The sequence below is a fragment of the Macaca nemestrina genome, chromosome 11 (genome assembly GCF_043159975.1).
Source record: "Macaca nemestrina isolate mMacNem1 chromosome 11, mMacNem.hap1, whole genome shotgun sequence".
In the NCBI taxonomy this organism is placed as follows: Eukaryota; Metazoa; Chordata; class Mammalia; order Primates; family Cercopithecidae; genus Macaca; species Macaca nemestrina.
The window spans coordinates 95,245,921-95,262,590 of NC_092135.1; the positions used below are offsets into that span (position 1 = coordinate 95,245,921).

Here is a 16,670-nt window from a genome sequence, read left to right on the forward strand (position 1 = left end):
CAGTACATTGGTACATGGCTCTTGTACCCATTATCAGGAATGTACAAATGTTTTTTATTCAAAAATACAAAATAAATTATCTGTAGGCATGGACAATAACAGCAGTAAACCATTATATATTTTGTCAACTGAAACCAGTAACTGATGGTTATAGTGATTTTCAGCCAGCCTTTTTCTTCATTTTCTCCAACTGACTTCTCTGAAGTTATTGGTGAGGAACACTGCCTTGGGCTTCCTGTCACAGTTCATTAATAAAGGTAAAGCACTACTAGTCTAGGAGTTAGAACATGCCACCTCCCATACCACCTCCCATTCCACCCATTGCACCCATTCCAGGGTCCTTCTCTTCTTTAGGAATTTCTGTGACGACAACTTCTGCTGTAGTTAACAGAGAGGCCACACCAGCAGCATCCAATAAAGCAGTTCTCACAACCTAGAAAAAAGTTTAATTAAACATTAGTTTTCCCTTAGTAAAATATGAGCAAGACTTACTGAAAATTTCTGTCTGGGCATGGTGGCTCACCCCTGTAATCCCAGCACTTTGGGAGGCCGAGGCAGGTAGATGAGGTTAGGAGTTCAACACCAGCCTGGCCAACATGGTAAGACCCCATCTCTACTAAAAATACAAAAATTAGCCAGGCATGGTGGCGCATGCCTATAATTCCAGCTACTCAGGAGGCTGAGGCAGGAGAATCGCTTGAACCCAGGAGGTGGAGGTTGCTGTGAGCCGAGATCGTGCCATTGCACTCCAGTCTGGGCAACAAGAACAAAACTCTGTCTCAAAAATGAAACAAAACCCTGTTCTGGGTATCTTGGAAAGTATTCTTACTGGCCAGGCAGGAACAGGGTGTTCCAGATCCATCCTGATTTTTTCCTGCCTCCAGGCATGGACTCAACTGCTACTCAAGGAATCCCCCTTCCTTTTAGTGGAGTATTAAATATCTAGGTTTGGCCGGGCGCGGTGGCTCAAGCCTGTAATCCCAGCACTTTGGGAGGCCGAGGCGGGTGGATCACGAGGTCAGGAGATGGAGACTATCCTGGCTAACATGGTGAAACCCCGTCTCTATTAAAAATACAAAAAACTAGCCGGGCGTGGTGGCGGGCGCCTGTAGTCCCAGCTACTTGGGAGGCTGAGGCGGGAGAATGGTGTGAACCCAGGAGGCGGAGCTTGCAGTGAGCCGAGATCACGCCACTGCACTCCAGCCTGGGAGAGACAGCGAGACTCCGTCTCAAAAAAAAAAAATAAAAATAAATAAATAAATAAATAGGTTCTGAAGATGTACATGAGAATTGTTGATGGGCACAAGTGCTACTGCTGTTGCTACTGCTATTAGACTATTTTTCTGGTGACCAAAGATTTGGGATGTGGGGATATTAACAAAATGAACAACAGAAGAATTTTTAGAAAGTGTTCAACTATTTACCTTTGTTGGGTCAATAATTCCTTTTTCCACCATATTCACAAAATCTCCAGCCATAGCATCATAACCAACTTCTGAGGAACTCTGCATAATTTTCTCAACTATCAAAGATCCTTCAACACCTGCATTCTTAGCAATGGTCATTGCTGGAATTTTGAGTGTTCTTTTAATAATTTCTATACCTACAAAGAAATTTCAGCAAAATTTTAATACTTTCATTTGTAAATATTATAACACATTTATAATTTGTGAGAATATTGATGTAGGGAAATCCCAATCCTACTACAGGTCAAATAATTTCCTCTGAAAAAGATGTGATGCATGTTTAGCTCTGACATTAGCACTATTCTACTTCTGTTATTCAGGAAATGGATGTGCTGTTCCATTTAGGGGACTGCAACATTATTATTCTAACAGAAACACTAAAATCAGGCCACAAACTCATTTAAAAGGTAACTTTTTACCAATTTTTTGATCTTCATTAGCTGGAGTCAATGAGTCCAAGGCTGGAATGCATCGAAGCAGGGCACAACCCCCTCCCAAAACAATGCCTTCTTCAACAGCAGCTCTTGTAGCATTAAGTGCATCTGTAACTCTGTCTTTCTTTTCATTCACTTCAACATCACTTGTCCCACCAACCTAAAGATGAAAGAATTCCAGTTAGTATGGCCTCTTCATTCAAGATGCTAATTGCCAAGTCATTTAAAAGCAGTTTACTTAAAAAGCAATCCTGGGGTGGGCATGGTAGCTCACACCTGTAATACTAGCACTTTGGGAGGCTGAGGTGAGTGCATCACTTGAGGTCAGGAGTTTGAGACCAGCCTGGCCAACATGGTGAAACCCTGTCTCCACGAAAAATACAAAATTAGCCAGGCATGGTGGCGAGCACCTGTAATCCCAGCTACTCGGGAGGCTGAGGCAGGAGGTTTGCTTGAACCCAGGAGGCGGAAGTTGCAGCGAGCCAAGATTGCACCACTGCATCCCAGCCTAGGTGACGGAGGGCTTAAAACAAAACAAGGCCGGGCGCGGTGGCTCAAGCCTGTAATCCCAGCACTTTGGGAGGCCGAGACGGGCGGATCATGAGGTCAGGAGATCGAGACCATCCTGGCTAACACGGTGAAACCCCATCTCTACTAAAAAAAATTACAAAAAAACTAGCCAGGCGTGGTGGCGGGCGCCTGTAGTCCCAACTACTCAGGAGGCTGAGGCAGGAGAATGGCGTAAACCCGGGAGGCAGAGCTTGCAGTGAGCTGAGATCCAGCCACTGCACTCCAGCCTGAGCGACACAGCGAGACTCTGTCTCAAAAAAAAAAAAAAAAAAAAAAAAAAAACCCACAAAACAAAACAAAATTCCACTATTAATTCCTCAAATATTTGTTTAGTTCCATGGTACTACTGGGGAATACTACAGAAGGACAATCATTCTTGGACTCAGAACCCAAAAAACTTATTCATAATAATGAATCTTACCTTCAGCACAGCTACTCCATCTGAAAGTTTTGCTAGCCGTTCATTCAGTTTTTCCTTTTCATATTCACTAGTTGTGACATCTAACTGCTCAATGATTTCTTGAATACGTTTTTCAATTTCAACCTTGTCACCTTTTCCTTTTAAGAGCATGGCATCGTCTTTGGTCACAATGACCTCTCCAACTTTTCCTAAGTCATGAGGCTGAATGTCTTCAACATTTATGGTCAACCCCTCTTCTCCAAACACCTACAAAATGAGTTAAACGTAAACCAGCTGTAGGTTAGTTTCTACCATTATACCAAGTTTATTAATATACCAGGCAAGAGAATCATCTTGAAATATTCTTTGAAATGAGAGACTGTAAGATCACTGTTAGTCCAGAACAAGACTTGAGTATTGTCTTCCATTGCATTTCCAACTTCTCAATTCTCCCAACTCTGGTAATTATTATTAGCCTTACTTGAGAAAAAAACATCCAAGGTCACACTTACTGGTAGAGCCAGGACAAGACCATAGGCCTTGACTCTCAAGTCCTACATCATTTGTAGCACACACTTTTATCTTTCAAAACTGAAAACAGATCCCAGGACTCTGGGAGGCAGAGGCAGGCCTATTGCTTGAGTCCAGGAGTTTGAGAAGCCTAGGCAACATAGTGAGACCCACCATTACTAAAAGTAAAAAAATTAGCTGGGCATGGTACTGCACCTGTAGTCCCAGCTACTTGGGAGGCTGAGACAGGAGAATTGCTTGAACCCAGGAGGCGCAGGTTGCAGTGAGCCAAGATTGTGCCACTGCATTCCAGCCTGGGTGACAGATCAAGACACCCTGTCTCAAAAAAAAAAAAAAAAAAAAAAGGAAACTCCACAGATTTAGTCAATAAGAATAGTCAAGACAGATCAAGACACCCTGTCTCCAAAAAAAAAAAAAAAAAAAGGAAACCCCTTATTCAGTCAGTAAGATTTAGTGAATATAGAATAGTCAATAAAAGCCCATTCTTAGGCCAGACTCGTGGCCTCGTAGCTAATTAAAGGGAATTTAATCCAACCCCTACCTTCCAAAGAGCCAACAGAAACAGATAGCTGTAGTATCTAATTGTGAAAAATGTTAAACTATCTATAAATTTCAGACAAGTATAAACATTCAGCAAACCATTATCGCATTTATTTTACTTACTGCACCACCAGTAGCAATAGCCATATCTTTAAGCTGGTTCTTTCTATTGTCACCAAACCCTGGAGCCTTGACTGCCACAACCTGAAGACCAACCTTTAGCCTGTTAAGAATAGTTGACAGTAAGATTTAAATGAAATAAAAATGCCTCTGTTTAAATTCCCCTCAAGCTCTGTTACTACTTAGATTACTTAGGACTCCCTAAGTAATCTGGTTTGGTTTTTGCTTTTTTTTTTTTTTTTTTTTTTTGCTTCCTACCAATTTTTGATCAAATTAAGACAGGAAAGATGTGAGACAGTTAAGGCTATTTTCTATTAATCTATACTTGTTCATATCTGTTTATCTTCTTAATAAACTGTTGGCCTTGCCGGGCGTGGTGGCTCACGAGGTCAGGAGTTCGAGACCAGCCTGGCCAAGATGGTGAAACCCCATCTCTACTAAAAATACAAACATCAGCCAAATGCGGTAGCAGACACCTGTAATCCCCACTACTCGGGAGGCTGAGCAGCAAAAATCACATCACAATAAGTTATAGGATACAGTGATTAACTATTATGAATGGTAGAAAAATAATTACTAAATACTACATTTGAGGGTCATTTAATAAACATCTACTCCATAGATTGTATTAATGCTGAGTTTTGAATGAGCAATGTTCTGAATTCACTTCTTTTATAAATGTTATACAAAAAGCTGACAGTATTGTTAAGCTCACCTGAAATTTTTGCCAGGTAAATGAATACTTAGAATGTGCAATCAAATGTCCATTTGAGAACAGATTGTGAAACAGAAGGAATGTTCAAACTTCAAGACAGCTGGTCTATTTTATTAAGGACCCAAATAAAAATTAGAGGAATAAGCTATATGCTATGTAAACTGGATATCCCAGTTTTCAACTAGCAGTTAAATGGCCTAATGAAAACTCCGTAGACTTGTTTTTTTCTGGCCTCAAGTCTTTAAGTCTTTTTTTTTTTTTTGAGACAGAGTCTTGCTCTGTCGCCCAAGCTGGAGTGCAGTGGTGAGATCTCAGCTCACTGCCAAGTTCTGCCTCCCAGGTTTACGCCATTCTCCTGCCTCAGCCTCCCAAGTAGCTGGGACTACAGGTGCCTGCCACCACGCTCAGCTAATTTTTTTTTGTATTTTTACTAGAGATGGGATTTCACCATGTTAGCCAGGATGGTCTCCATCTCCTGGCCTCATGATCCACCTGCCTCAGCCTCCCAAAGTGCTGAGATTACAGGCATGAATCACCGCTCCTGGCCAAGTCTTTTCTTAATCCCTCCAACAAAGCAAATCCAAGCTAAGAAAAACGTTCCAGGGTAAGGCAGCTCATTAGAGCTTTTGCGTCACATCAACACATGTAATGTCTAAAACATACCTCCTAATTTGTGCATTTCTACTATAATGAAATGGAAAGAAAAGTCTTGCTTCTGACATACTTCAATTCTCAGATAAGGAAGAACAAACATTTTAATAATGCCCTTAGAATTAAAAGATCAGCCAAGTGTGCTTGTGCAAGTGTGTAGTCCCAGCTACTTGGGAGGCTGAGGCAGGAGGATTGCTTGACACCAAGAGTTCAAGGCTTCTGTGAGCTATGATCATGCCACAGCAGCCCAGCCTGGGTGACAGAGTCTGTCTCTCAAAACAAATAAAAAATATTCGATGGTGAAATACACTTACATCTCAGTTATTTATTTAGAGACAGAGTCTCACTTTGTTGCCCAGGCTGGAGTGCAGTGGCACAATCTCGGAACACTGCAACTTCTGCCTCCTGGATTCAAGCGATTCTCCTGCCTCAGCCTCTGAGTAGCCGGGATTACAGGCGTGCACCGCCAAGCTCTGCTAATTTTTATATTTTTAGTAGATATGGGGTTTCACTACGTTGACCAGGCTGGTCTCGAACTCCTGATCTCAGGTGATCCACCTGCCTGTGCCTCCCCAAGTGCTGGGATTATAGATGTGAGCCACTGTGCCTGGCCCATTTGAGTTATTTGGAATGTTAGTTGTTTACTTCCCTGTTCTATGCAAAATAATATTCTGAAAATATACATATTTTTAACCAGAAAAACCTTTAAAAAAAAAAAAAAAAAGATTCACACTTGAACCCAGGAGGCTTGAGCCAAGATTGAGCCACTGCACTCCAGCCTGGGAGGCAGACTGAGACTCTGTCTCAAAAAAAAAAAAAAAAAATTACAAGCCGGGAGCAGTGGCTCACAACTGTAATTCCCAGCACTTTGGAAGGCTAAGGCGGGCAGATCACGGGTCAGGAGTTTGAGACCAGCCTGGTCAATATGGTGAAACCCTGTCTCTACTAAAAATACAAAAATTAGTCAGGTGTGGTGGCACATGCCTGTAGTCCCAGCTGCTCGGGAGGCTGAGGCAGAAGAATTGCTTGAACCCAGGAGATGGAGATTGTAGTGAGCCACGATTATGCCACTACACTCTAGCCTGGGCCATGGAGTGAGACTCCATCTCAAAAAAAAAAAAAAAAAAAAAAAAAAATTACAAGATCCAGTCATGTACCTTCAAAACAACTGTAAACACTTGCAAAATATAGAAAGGTACCAATGTGCTAAATCAGTCTGTTCTACGTGACAGCTGGGCAAAATAGTAAAGAATTTGGGGTCCCTTTCAAAAACAGAACCATAAGGATACATAGAGCACATCTGATTTACACAATGACAATTCTAGATACAAACACAACTGGATCAAATGTGGAGGTACACATGATGGAGACTGCGAATAGAAACAGAAATAATTCTGTCTTTGACCCAGAAATACAAATCATCAAATACCACTGCCTATTACCTATTCAAGACGAGTGTACTTAGAGCTTCTCCATCAACGTCTTCAGCGATTATGACCAAAGGCTTACGGTGAGCATTGGCAATTTCAAGAGCAGGTACAATGGACTGGACACTAGAAATTTTCTTTTCACTCAGCAGAACATAGGCATCCTGGAATTCACATTTCTGACCTGTAAAAATAATGAAGATTTCAAAAATATACAAAAAATGACTGCAATGTATTTAAGTGAAAAGCTAAACCAAGGTTCCAATACATTTTAAAATTGATCAGTGAGTTTGTTTTCCTCCTTCATGTCTAATATGCATTAACTTTTGGAATATACACATTTATTTTTTAGAGTATGACACCAACTAATACCTATAGTTTGACACACATTAAGAAAGTATATTTTAAACATTTCAGGAGGCCAAAGCAGGCAGATGACTTGAGGCCAAGCGTTCAAAACCAGCCTGGTCAACATGGCTAAACCCTGTCTCTCTTAAAAATACAAAAATTAGGCCGGGCGCGGTGGCTCAAGCCTGTAATCCCAGTACTTTGGGAGGCCGAGGCGGGTGGATCACGAAGTCAGGAGATCGAGACCATCCTGGCTAACATGGTGAAACCCCGTCTCTACTAAAAATACAAAAAACTAGCCGGGCGTGGTGGCGGGCGCCTGTAGTCCCATCTGCTCGGGAGGCTGAGGCAGGAGAATGGTGTGAACCCGGGAGGCGGAGCTTGCAGTGAGCCGAGATCGCGCCACTGCACTCCAGCCTGGGTGACACAGCGAGACTCCGTCTCAAAAAAAAAAATAAATAAAATAAAATAAAATAAAAATACAAAAATTAGCCAGGCATGGTACTGCATACCTGTAATCCCAGCACTTTGGGAGGCCAAGGCAGGTGGATCACCTGAGGTCAGGAGTTAAGAGACCAGCCTGGCCAACTTGGTGAAACCCCATCTCTACTAAAAATACAAAAATCAGGGCCGGGCGCGGTGGCTCAAGCCTGTAATCCCAGCACTTTGGGAGGCCGAGATGGGCGGATCACGAGGTCAGGAGATCAAGACCATCCTGGCTAACACGGTGAAACCCCGTCTCTACTAAGAAATACAAAAAATAGCCGGGCGAGGTGGCAGCGCCTGTAGTCCCAGCTACTCAGGAGGCTGAGGCCGGAGAATGGCGTGAACCCGGGAGGCGGAGCTTGCAGTGAGCTGAGATCCGGCCACTGCACTCCAGCCTGGGCTACAGAGCGAGACTCCGTCTCAAAAAAAAAAAAAAAAAAAAAAAAATCAGGTTGGCATGGTGGCGTGTGCCTGTAATCCCAGCTGCTCGGGAGACTGAGGCAGGAGAATCACTCGAACCCAGGAGGTGGAGGTTGCAGTGAGCAATGCGCCACTGCATCTCGCCACTGCACTCCAGCCTGGGCCACAGAAAATGAGACTCTGCCTAAAATAATAAAAAATAATAATAATTACTCAGTTATTGATTTGTTCTTACCTTTTGATGTATTAATAAAGTATGGAGAAATATAGCCTCGATCAAACTTCATGCCTTCGATAATTTCTAATTCATCATTCAGTGTTTTTCCATCCTATGAAATGTCAAAGAATTAGGTATATTGATTTCATTGAAAACAAAACATGGAATTACAGGCCAGATTAATAAAAACAGACTCCTCTGGCCATAAGAGATGTAGGGTGGAGTATGAAAAAGCCCAGGACATCCAATTGCACTTCTGCAAAAAATTCCAAGAAGTGCTTATTTGAATAATCATTTAAGTTAAGATGGATTCATTTCATGGAGTAAAGGCGAATTCACATAAAACACAGTAAGTACTTTATTCTATACATGTGCTGAGACTACATATGAAGGAATAAAAAAGCACTGTTTTTAAAACACAGAATTTTTCTATTTGGAAAATTCAGTTTTGATCATCAGATAACTCAAACTTTTGATCATCAGATAACTCAAACTATCTTTAAAAATACAAACACACTTGCCTTTACTGTGATGACACCCTTTCTTCCAACCTTTTTCATTGCATCAGAGATGATATTGCCAATTTCTTTGTCTCCATTTGCAGAAATTGTAGCAACCTGAAATAATCAAGTTACTCTTCAATAAAAGGTAAGGGTGGTGTCCTTAGTCAGTTCCCTTACCTTTTCCTAGTAACTTCCAAATTGATACTTCCATTCAGGGGAGAGAAGGGGAATTTACGTTATGGTAGTTTTCATGAAACACTGGTTCTTTGCTCTTTTCTGATTCATTATTTGACTACATTGATTTGAAGAATATGATATATAAAACTATTCTTGGCCGGGCGCGGTGGCTCAAGCCTGTAATCCCAGCACTTTGGGAGGCCGAGACGGGCGGATCACGAGGTCAGGAGATCGAGACCATCCTGGCTAACACGGTGAAACCCCGTCTCTATTAAAAAAAACACAAAAAACTAGCCGGGCGTGGTGGTGGGCGCCTGTAGTCCCAGCTACTCAGGAGGCTGAGGCAGGAGAAGGGTGTAAACCCGGGAGGCGGAGCTTGCAGTGAGCTGAGATCCGGCCACTGCACTCCAGCCTGGGCGACAGAGCGAGACTCCGTCTCAAAAAAAAAAAAAAACAAAACTATTCTTGTAACAAAAGTTTAAAAATGCTGACTTCATTACAAACTGACAAAATTTATGCACCTTTGACAATGGCTAAGAACATTTTCACAACATACAAATCCATTTTACAGCCATGTAGAACTAAAATGACAACCACACGGCCGGGCGCAGTGGCTCAAGCCTGTAATCCCAGCACTTTGGGAGGCCAAGATGGGCGGATCACGAGGTCAGGAGATCGAGACCATCCTGGTTAACACGGTGAAACCCCGTCTCTACTAAAAAATACAAAAAATTAGCCGGGCGCGGTGGTGGGCGCCTGTAGTCCCAGCTCCTCGGGAGGCTGAGGCAGGAGAATGGCGTGAACCCGGGAGGCGGAGCTTGCAGTGAGCTGAGATCCGGCCACTGCACTCCAGCCCGGGCGACAGAGCGAGACTCTGTCTCAAAAAAAAACAAATAAAAAAAATAAAAAAATAAAAAAATAAAATGACAACCACATGCAGAACTAAATGACAACCATTATGGTCACTATTCTTTTCAAAGGTTTTAGCAGTAAGAAACAATGATTCTAATATTGATGATTGTGTAGTATTGTTATTCTGACATTGGTGTGATCAAGGAAAAAAAAATTACACATGCCATTAAATTTTTTTAAAAACACATATAACATGTTAAGTCCTTACCTGTGCAATTTCTTCAGGGGTGGTCACAGGTTTAGACTGCTTTTTAAGTTCAGCAATTACAGCATCAACAGCTAACATCACACCTAGTTCAACAATATGTCATTACAATGTTTATTTCTCTCATGGCTTCTAAGTCAAGTAGAAATCTTGAGATTCGTTACAAATATTTTAATGCCTTAAATTTATTTTTATTATTTTTTTTGAGACAGGGCCTTGTTCCGTCGCCCAGGCTGGAGTGCAGTAGCACAGATCATGGCTCACTGAAGCCCTGACACCCTGGGCTCAAGGGAGCAGCTGAGACCACAGGCTCAAGCCACCGTGCTCAGCTCGTTTTATTTTTGTAGACAAAGTCTCGCTATGTTGCCAAAGCTGGTCTTGAACTCCTGGGCTCAAGTGATCCTCCCACTTCAGCTTCCCATGTAGCTGGGATTACAGGCATGTACCTATGCTTGGTCTTTAGTGCCTTAATATTAAATTTACACACAGCTTCTGAGACAGTGCTTCTTAATAACACAGAGTTGCATGGCATGTACTTAAACAGTAACTTTAGGTTCACACAGTAAATAAAATCTCACAATGCCAAAATTTTGAAAATAGGACTAAGGCCGGGCGCGGTGGCTCACGCCTGTAATCCCAGCACTTTGGGACGCCGAGACGGGCGGATCACGAGGTCAGGAGATCGAGACCATCCTGGCTGACATCCTGGCTGACACGGTGAAACCCTGTCTCTACTAAAAAATACAAAAAACTAGCCGGGCGAGGTGGCGGGCGCCTGTAGTCCCAGCTACTCGGGAGGCTGAGGCAGGAGAATGGCGTGAACCCGGGAGGCGGAGCTTGCAGTGAGCTGAGATCCGGCCACTGCACTCCAGCCTGGGTGGCAGAGCGAGACTCCATCTCAAAAAAAAAAAAAAAAAAAAAAAAAAAAAGAAAATAGGACTAAAACAAGGTAGATATGTATAGTTTCAAGAGTCTCACCACTGAACTCATCCTATGCAAATTATTCCTAACTCAATCATGCTGCCTGTTTTCAGTAGGGTCCCCAACACTTCTCATGTCCATTAGATGATGCAAAAAAGGACCAAAATGGTTAACACTCCCTTATTTTCAACAAGAAGTATAGTTCTTAAGTGATAGGAATCTGTTGTGACTATGCCTCTGCAGGTGTCAATTATCTGAAAACCCCTCAATTTAGTATGTATTATGAACTAACAAAATATTTTTGTTTTACATCACTCTTAACAGTCCTATTTTGCTCAACTGGGAGTAGTGCTAGCTCTCTTGTTGTTTGAGAAATGTTACTTCAAAAAAAATCCAATGCAAAGTGTTGGGAAGTCCTCTTCATAACCTTAATACTTGTTAGTGATTTACAGTAAAATTGCTTTTAGTAGCCGGGCACGGTGGCTCAAGCCTGTAATCCCAGCACTTTGGGAGGCCGAGACGGGTGGATCGCGAGGTCAGGAGATCGAGACCATCCTGGCTAACACCGTGAAACCCCGTCTCTACTAAAAAATACAAAAAACTAGCCGGGCGAGGTGGCGGGCGCCTGTAGTCCCATCTGCTCGGGAGGCTGAGGCAGGAGAATGGTGTGAACCCGGGAGGCGGAGCTTGCAGTGAGCTGAGATCCGGCCACTGCACTCCAGCCTGGGCGACAGAGCGAGACTCCGTCTCAAAAAAAAAAAAAAAAAAAAAAAAAAAAATTGCTTTTAGTGAAGTGTAGTCACTTGGTCCATAAACATTGAAATATATGAGGTAATGATACATTAGTATGCCAATTCTGACAAAAAATTATCAATAGCTCCCCCACCTTCACTCACAAGAGGGTTCCTGGTTTCAACCCTAACATACGCTGGATATACACAGCAATTCTGCTGATAGGAAAACCAAGTCTTAGCACACAGCTAATAAATGACAAAGATGGGACTAGAATTTAAGTCTACACTGCCATGAAGTTCATGCTGAGGAGCAAATCTGTTAATTAAGCTGCACTCCAGTTACAAGCACTAACAAAACACAAACCAATAACACGGTGTGTGCTATTAAGAAAAAATAAACTGGCTGGGCGCGGTGGCTCAAGCCTGTAATCCCAGCACTTTGGGAGGCCGAGACGGGCGGATCACGAGGTCAGGAGATCAAGACCATCTGGCTAACACGGTGAAACCCCGTCTCTATTAAGAAATACAAAAAACTAGCTGGGCGAGGTGGCGGGCGCCTGTAGTCCCAGCTACTTGGGAGGCTGAGGCCGGAGAATGGCGTGAACCCGAGAGGCGGAGCTTACAGTGAGCTGAGATCCGGCCACTGCACTCCAGCCTGGGCGACAGAGCGAGACTCCGTCTCAAAAAAAAAAAAAAAAAAAAGAAAAGAAAAAATAAACTAATGGGCCGGGCGCGGTGGCTCATGCCTGTAATCCCAGCACTTTGGGAGGCCGAGACGGGCGGATCACGAGGTCAGGAGATCAAGACCATCTGGCTAACACGGTGAAACCCCGTCTCTATTAAGAAATACAAAAAACTAGCTGGGCGAGGTGGCGGGCGCCTGTAGTCCCAGCTACTTGGGAGGCTGAGGCCGGAGAATGGCGTGAACCCGAGAGGCGGAGCTTACAGTGAGCTGAGATCCGGCCACTGCACTCCAGCCTGGGCGACAGAGCGAGACTCCGTCTCAAAAAAAGAAAAGAAAAAATAAACTAATGGGCCGGGCGCGGTGGCTCATGCCTGTAATCCCAGCACTTTGGGAGGCCGAGGCAGGCAGATCACGAGGTCAGGAGATCGAGACCATCCTGGCTAACACGGTGAAACCTCATCTCTACTAAAAAATAAAGAAAATTAGCTGGGCATGGTGGTGGGCACCTGTAGTCCCAGCTACTCGGGAGGCTGAGGCAGGAGGTTCACTCGGGAGGCGTGAACCTGGGAGGCGGAGCTTGCAGTAAGCGTAGATCACGCCACAGTACTCCAGCCTGGGGGACAGAGCAAGACTGTCTCAAAAAAATAAAAAAAAATAAACTGAGGAAAACATTACTTTCTGACATTCTGAATGATCCAGTGTATTCAATCTTACTTTCTACAAAACTAAACTAAAAATTAGCCAGGAATGGTGGTGAGTGCCTGTAGTAGTCCCAGCTACTTGGAGGCTGAAGCAGGAGGATTGCTTGAGTCCAGGAGTTCCAGTGCAGTCCAGCCTAGGCTACAGAGCAAGACCCTGTCTCTAAAAACAAAATAAACCAACTAAGTAAAACATCAAAATTACCTAACAGTACCTACCCACCATACAGCCAGGCATTCAATCACTACTTGCTAAAGGAAAACCCAGTTTAAGATTTCTCCAGGCCAAGAGGAATGAGAGAAAGATCAATTTCCTAAAGTAACAGACACTCTCCTTAGCTCCAAGGAATCAATGCCTTAAAGCACACTGAAGTTTAGAACACTGTAGTGACAATAGACATTCCTACCTCTCCTGATTTCCACGGGATTAGCACCTTTGCTAATCTTCTCGAAGCCTTCCTTGGCTATAGAGCGTGCCAGTACAGTAGCAGTGGTAGTGCCATCCCCAGCCTCTTCATTTGTGTTATTGGCAACATCTTGAACAAGTTTAGCTCCAATGTTTTTATATTTATCCTTTAAGTCAATTGACTTTGCAACAGTCACACCATCTTTTGTTACTTTGGGACTTCCCCAGCTCTGCTCAATAATCACTGTTCTTCCCTACAAGAAAAAAAATGTAACAGGATCACACATACCCTAAGGATTACTTATATTTTAAAAAATGAGCAGTCTTCATAATAAAGCAACTACTTCAAAATCTCCACATAAGTTGTGTCATTTTTATCAGTCTTGCAGCATGAATCTCAAGGGCAAGTTTATCGACATTCTTTGTCTACAGACAGAATGACCTGTTTCTCTGCCAAGAGCATAATTTTGAACTAAGTAATTTAGAAGATTAAAATACTAGGGACTAAAATTTGTCATCTTATAAAATGAACAAGAACACAAGACAAAGAATAAAACAATCTTCCTATCACTTATACCTAAGTTTTAGTTAGTGCCTGTTATGTTTTAAAGCAATGTGACTTGTTTTAAAATTCGTTTAAAATATTAACCATCAAGGCAAGTAGTGTGCTCTTCCAAGTTCACTCAACATACAACTTCAACCATGGCACAGTTATTGGCCATCCTTTGGATTTGAACTAAAGCTGCTACTTTCTATTCGTGAGGTGTGCAAATGTTGTGTTTTATGCAGTTGTTTGGATCACTTGATATCTGAACTGTCTTCAAACTGAAATGAAGCACCACTTGACTGCACACCACCTTCAAAGCCCCCCTCAAAATATTACCCCTATTAAATGAGACTTATTTTAAATATGCTTCGGAACAAGAGAACAGCAGAAAACCGATGGGTAAAACTAGCATCTTGAGGTGGAGGAGAGAATGGGAAGCTACTGTATAATGAGTACAAAATCACAATTTTCCCATATAAAAAGTTTTGGAGATGGATGGTGGTGGTGACTGCACAACATAAATGTAATTAATGTCCCCATGTCCCCAAAGTGCACACTTAATGGTAATTTTATGTTGTGTACATTTTACAATAAACCAAAAAAAAAAAAAAAAAAATTTAGCACCTACAAGCACATACCTGAGGGATTATGGAAGATAAGTTAAACTCTTCTCTCTACACTTGGCATGAACTACTCAGAAAGGATCCAAATTTTAACTTAGGCAAGCAAAATTCTACCTCGAGTTTAAGAATCCATCTTGAACTATGTTACTACCCGATTACATCACACATTGAACAAACTAGTTTCGAAAATCTGGCTGAAGCAGTTTAAGCTTTAAGATCATGTCTAAGAAAAAAAAAGTTAACCAATACTTCAGAATTCTTACATGTAAACTGAGTTCTCAAAAATGGATACGAAAGTACTGTTCAACAGTTCAGGGCGACTATTTGTGAGCAAAATGCTATTAATACTACCATAATTATAATAAAATAAAAATACTGATACCTTTGGCCCCATTGTAACGGCCACAGCATCGGCTAAAAGGTCCACACCTTGAAGCATTAAGGCTCGGGCATCCGCACCAAATTTTACATCTTTGGCATAAGCCCGAGTGAGATGAGGAGCCAGTACTCTGGACACCGGTCTCATCTGGCGAAAGACTGTGGGTAACCGAAGCATTTCTGGCGATGGAAGCAAAAAGATAATCAGTACTACCACCTATGCTGCGCTGCAGCACAAACATGCGCACCTGTGCAACAGAGCAAGCAACGTGACATGGTGAGCCTGGCTGACCTCTGCCAGCCACTACACCTGAATGACGGAAGGCGCCGCAGCTTCGGAACATCAGCCACTACCGCAAGCTAAAGAGCCGCCCCGGCGCCTGACCTATAGCACTAGCACAAAGCACATGCAGCTCCTTCCCCACGGCCACCTATCCCTGCCGCCAAAAACGAGTTAATCTTTCACCGCGAAAACGGCCTTGTGGGCAGACCCACTCCAACTGTGGCCCCTGAGAAACCAAGTCAGCCGGAGAGAGTCAAGTTACAAATCCCAGTGACCAGGGAAGCTGAAAGTATTCCTGGCGGTGCAAAAAGCAGCTCAGCAAAGTATCTCCATGGATCCACCCAAGGCTACTGTATCAGAGCAGCCAGCAAGGCCGCGATGCTGGGGGCGGCGGCCCGGCCCACTCGGCGCGGGCCCACGTGTCCTTCTTTCCGAACGCCCCCAGCAAGGTCAAGAGTGAAGGCGCGGTATCCCAGCTGCCTGCGGGGGAAAAAAGCGGTTCCCTCGCGTACACCACCCTCCCCGGTTCCCTTAAGTCGACCAGGCGCGGGTTGCACCAGCGGGCCTAAGTGGCTACAATCCCCCAAATTCAATCCCCGTGAGTTGTCCCTCCTGCGCCCAGCCGAGGTCCAGGATCCGCGTCGCACGTGATGGAACCCGCATGGACCCGGGAGGCCTGGACCCGTGGGCCTGGGCCTGCGGTGCGGTACAGAACTCCAGGTTGTCGTCGCCCGCATCCTCCAGCAGGACCGCAGAGGAGGAAGGCCCACTTGGGGGTCGCAGGCGCCGGGGAAGGCGGCGTGGGAAGGCCGCATACCTGCGGGGCGGCGGCGGGGCGTGCGCGCGGCGAGACAAGTCGTCGGCGGCGAGTGAGGGACAGAGTGCAGGGCGCACACGGCAATGAGCCCGTGTCCCCTCCCTCCGCCTCTCCCCCCGCCCCGGGGCACCACGTGTGCAGGCAGCTCCCACCCCCTTCCCGTCAGCCGGTCCCCTGCAATCTGCACACCCTGCGCGCGAGCCCCGCCCCTCCCTACCCGCGCAGCGTGTGCTAGCGCGCTCAGCCCTCTCCCGCCGGCTTAGGCTAGTTCCCGGGCCGCGCTCAGTTCCAGAACTTTCCGGAAAGTGCCGCGCTCCCTACGGGTCAAGGGTAAAATCGCGTCATTTCCGGGAGGGGACGAAGGGGTAGTTCTTTCAACTCGGCTGGGCGCCTAGAAAAGCCTAGAAACAGCTCCTCTTTTCTTCCGCCTCCGAGTCTTCGCGTCAGCGGCCTGCG

General features: G+C 44.3%; 1 protein-coding gene across 2 annotated transcripts; it reads right to left on the reverse strand.

Annotated features, from left to right (window-relative positions):
• Nucleotides 1–30: 30 nt before the first annotated feature.
• On the reverse strand, nucleotides 31–16,546 carry LOC105468147 (heat shock protein family D (Hsp60) member 1). Of its 2 annotated transcripts, none has more exons than XM_071073130.1 (12): nucleotides 16,432–16,546; nucleotides 15,119–15,294; nucleotides 13,568–13,820; nucleotides 10,126–10,208; nucleotides 8,847–8,942; nucleotides 8,344–8,437; nucleotides 6,870–7,038; nucleotides 4,065–4,164; nucleotides 2,892–3,137; nucleotides 1,886–2,060; nucleotides 1,425–1,603; nucleotides 31–433 (listed from the first exon to the last, which is right to left on the reverse strand). In XM_071073130.1, the coding sequence occupies exons 2-12, from the start codon at nucleotides 15,290–15,292 to the stop codon at nucleotides 281–283; spliced, it is 1,722 nt and encodes a 573-aa protein (XP_070929231.1). In that variant the 5' UTR covers nucleotides 15,293–15,294; nucleotides 16,432–16,546; the 3' UTR covers nucleotides 31–280. The 2 variants fall into 2 exon arrangements, with proteins under 2 accessions (XP_070929231.1, XP_070929230.1); XM_071073129.1 differs by lacking the exon at nucleotides 16,432–16,546 and adding an exon at nucleotides 16,215–16,371.
• Between the last annotated feature and the right edge of the window lie 124 nt (nucleotides 16,547–16,670).

What these genes read in the sequence shown, in the direction of transcription:
- LOC105468147 (XM_071073130.1), bottom strand. Translation starts at nt 15,292, where the DNA reads ATGCTTCGGTTACCCACAGTCTTTCGCCAGATGAGACCGGTGTCCAGA. An exon ending in AGTACACTCGTCTTGAATAG is followed by an intron (nt 4,165 to 6,869) that starts GTAATAGGCAGT and finishes TATTCTTAACAG; the next exon opens with GCTAAAGGTTGGTCTTCAGG. An exon ending in GAATTATTGACCCAACAAAG is followed by an intron (nt 434 to 1,424) that starts GTAAATAGTTGA and finishes ACTTTTTTCTAG; the next exon opens with GTTGTGAGAACTGCTTTATT.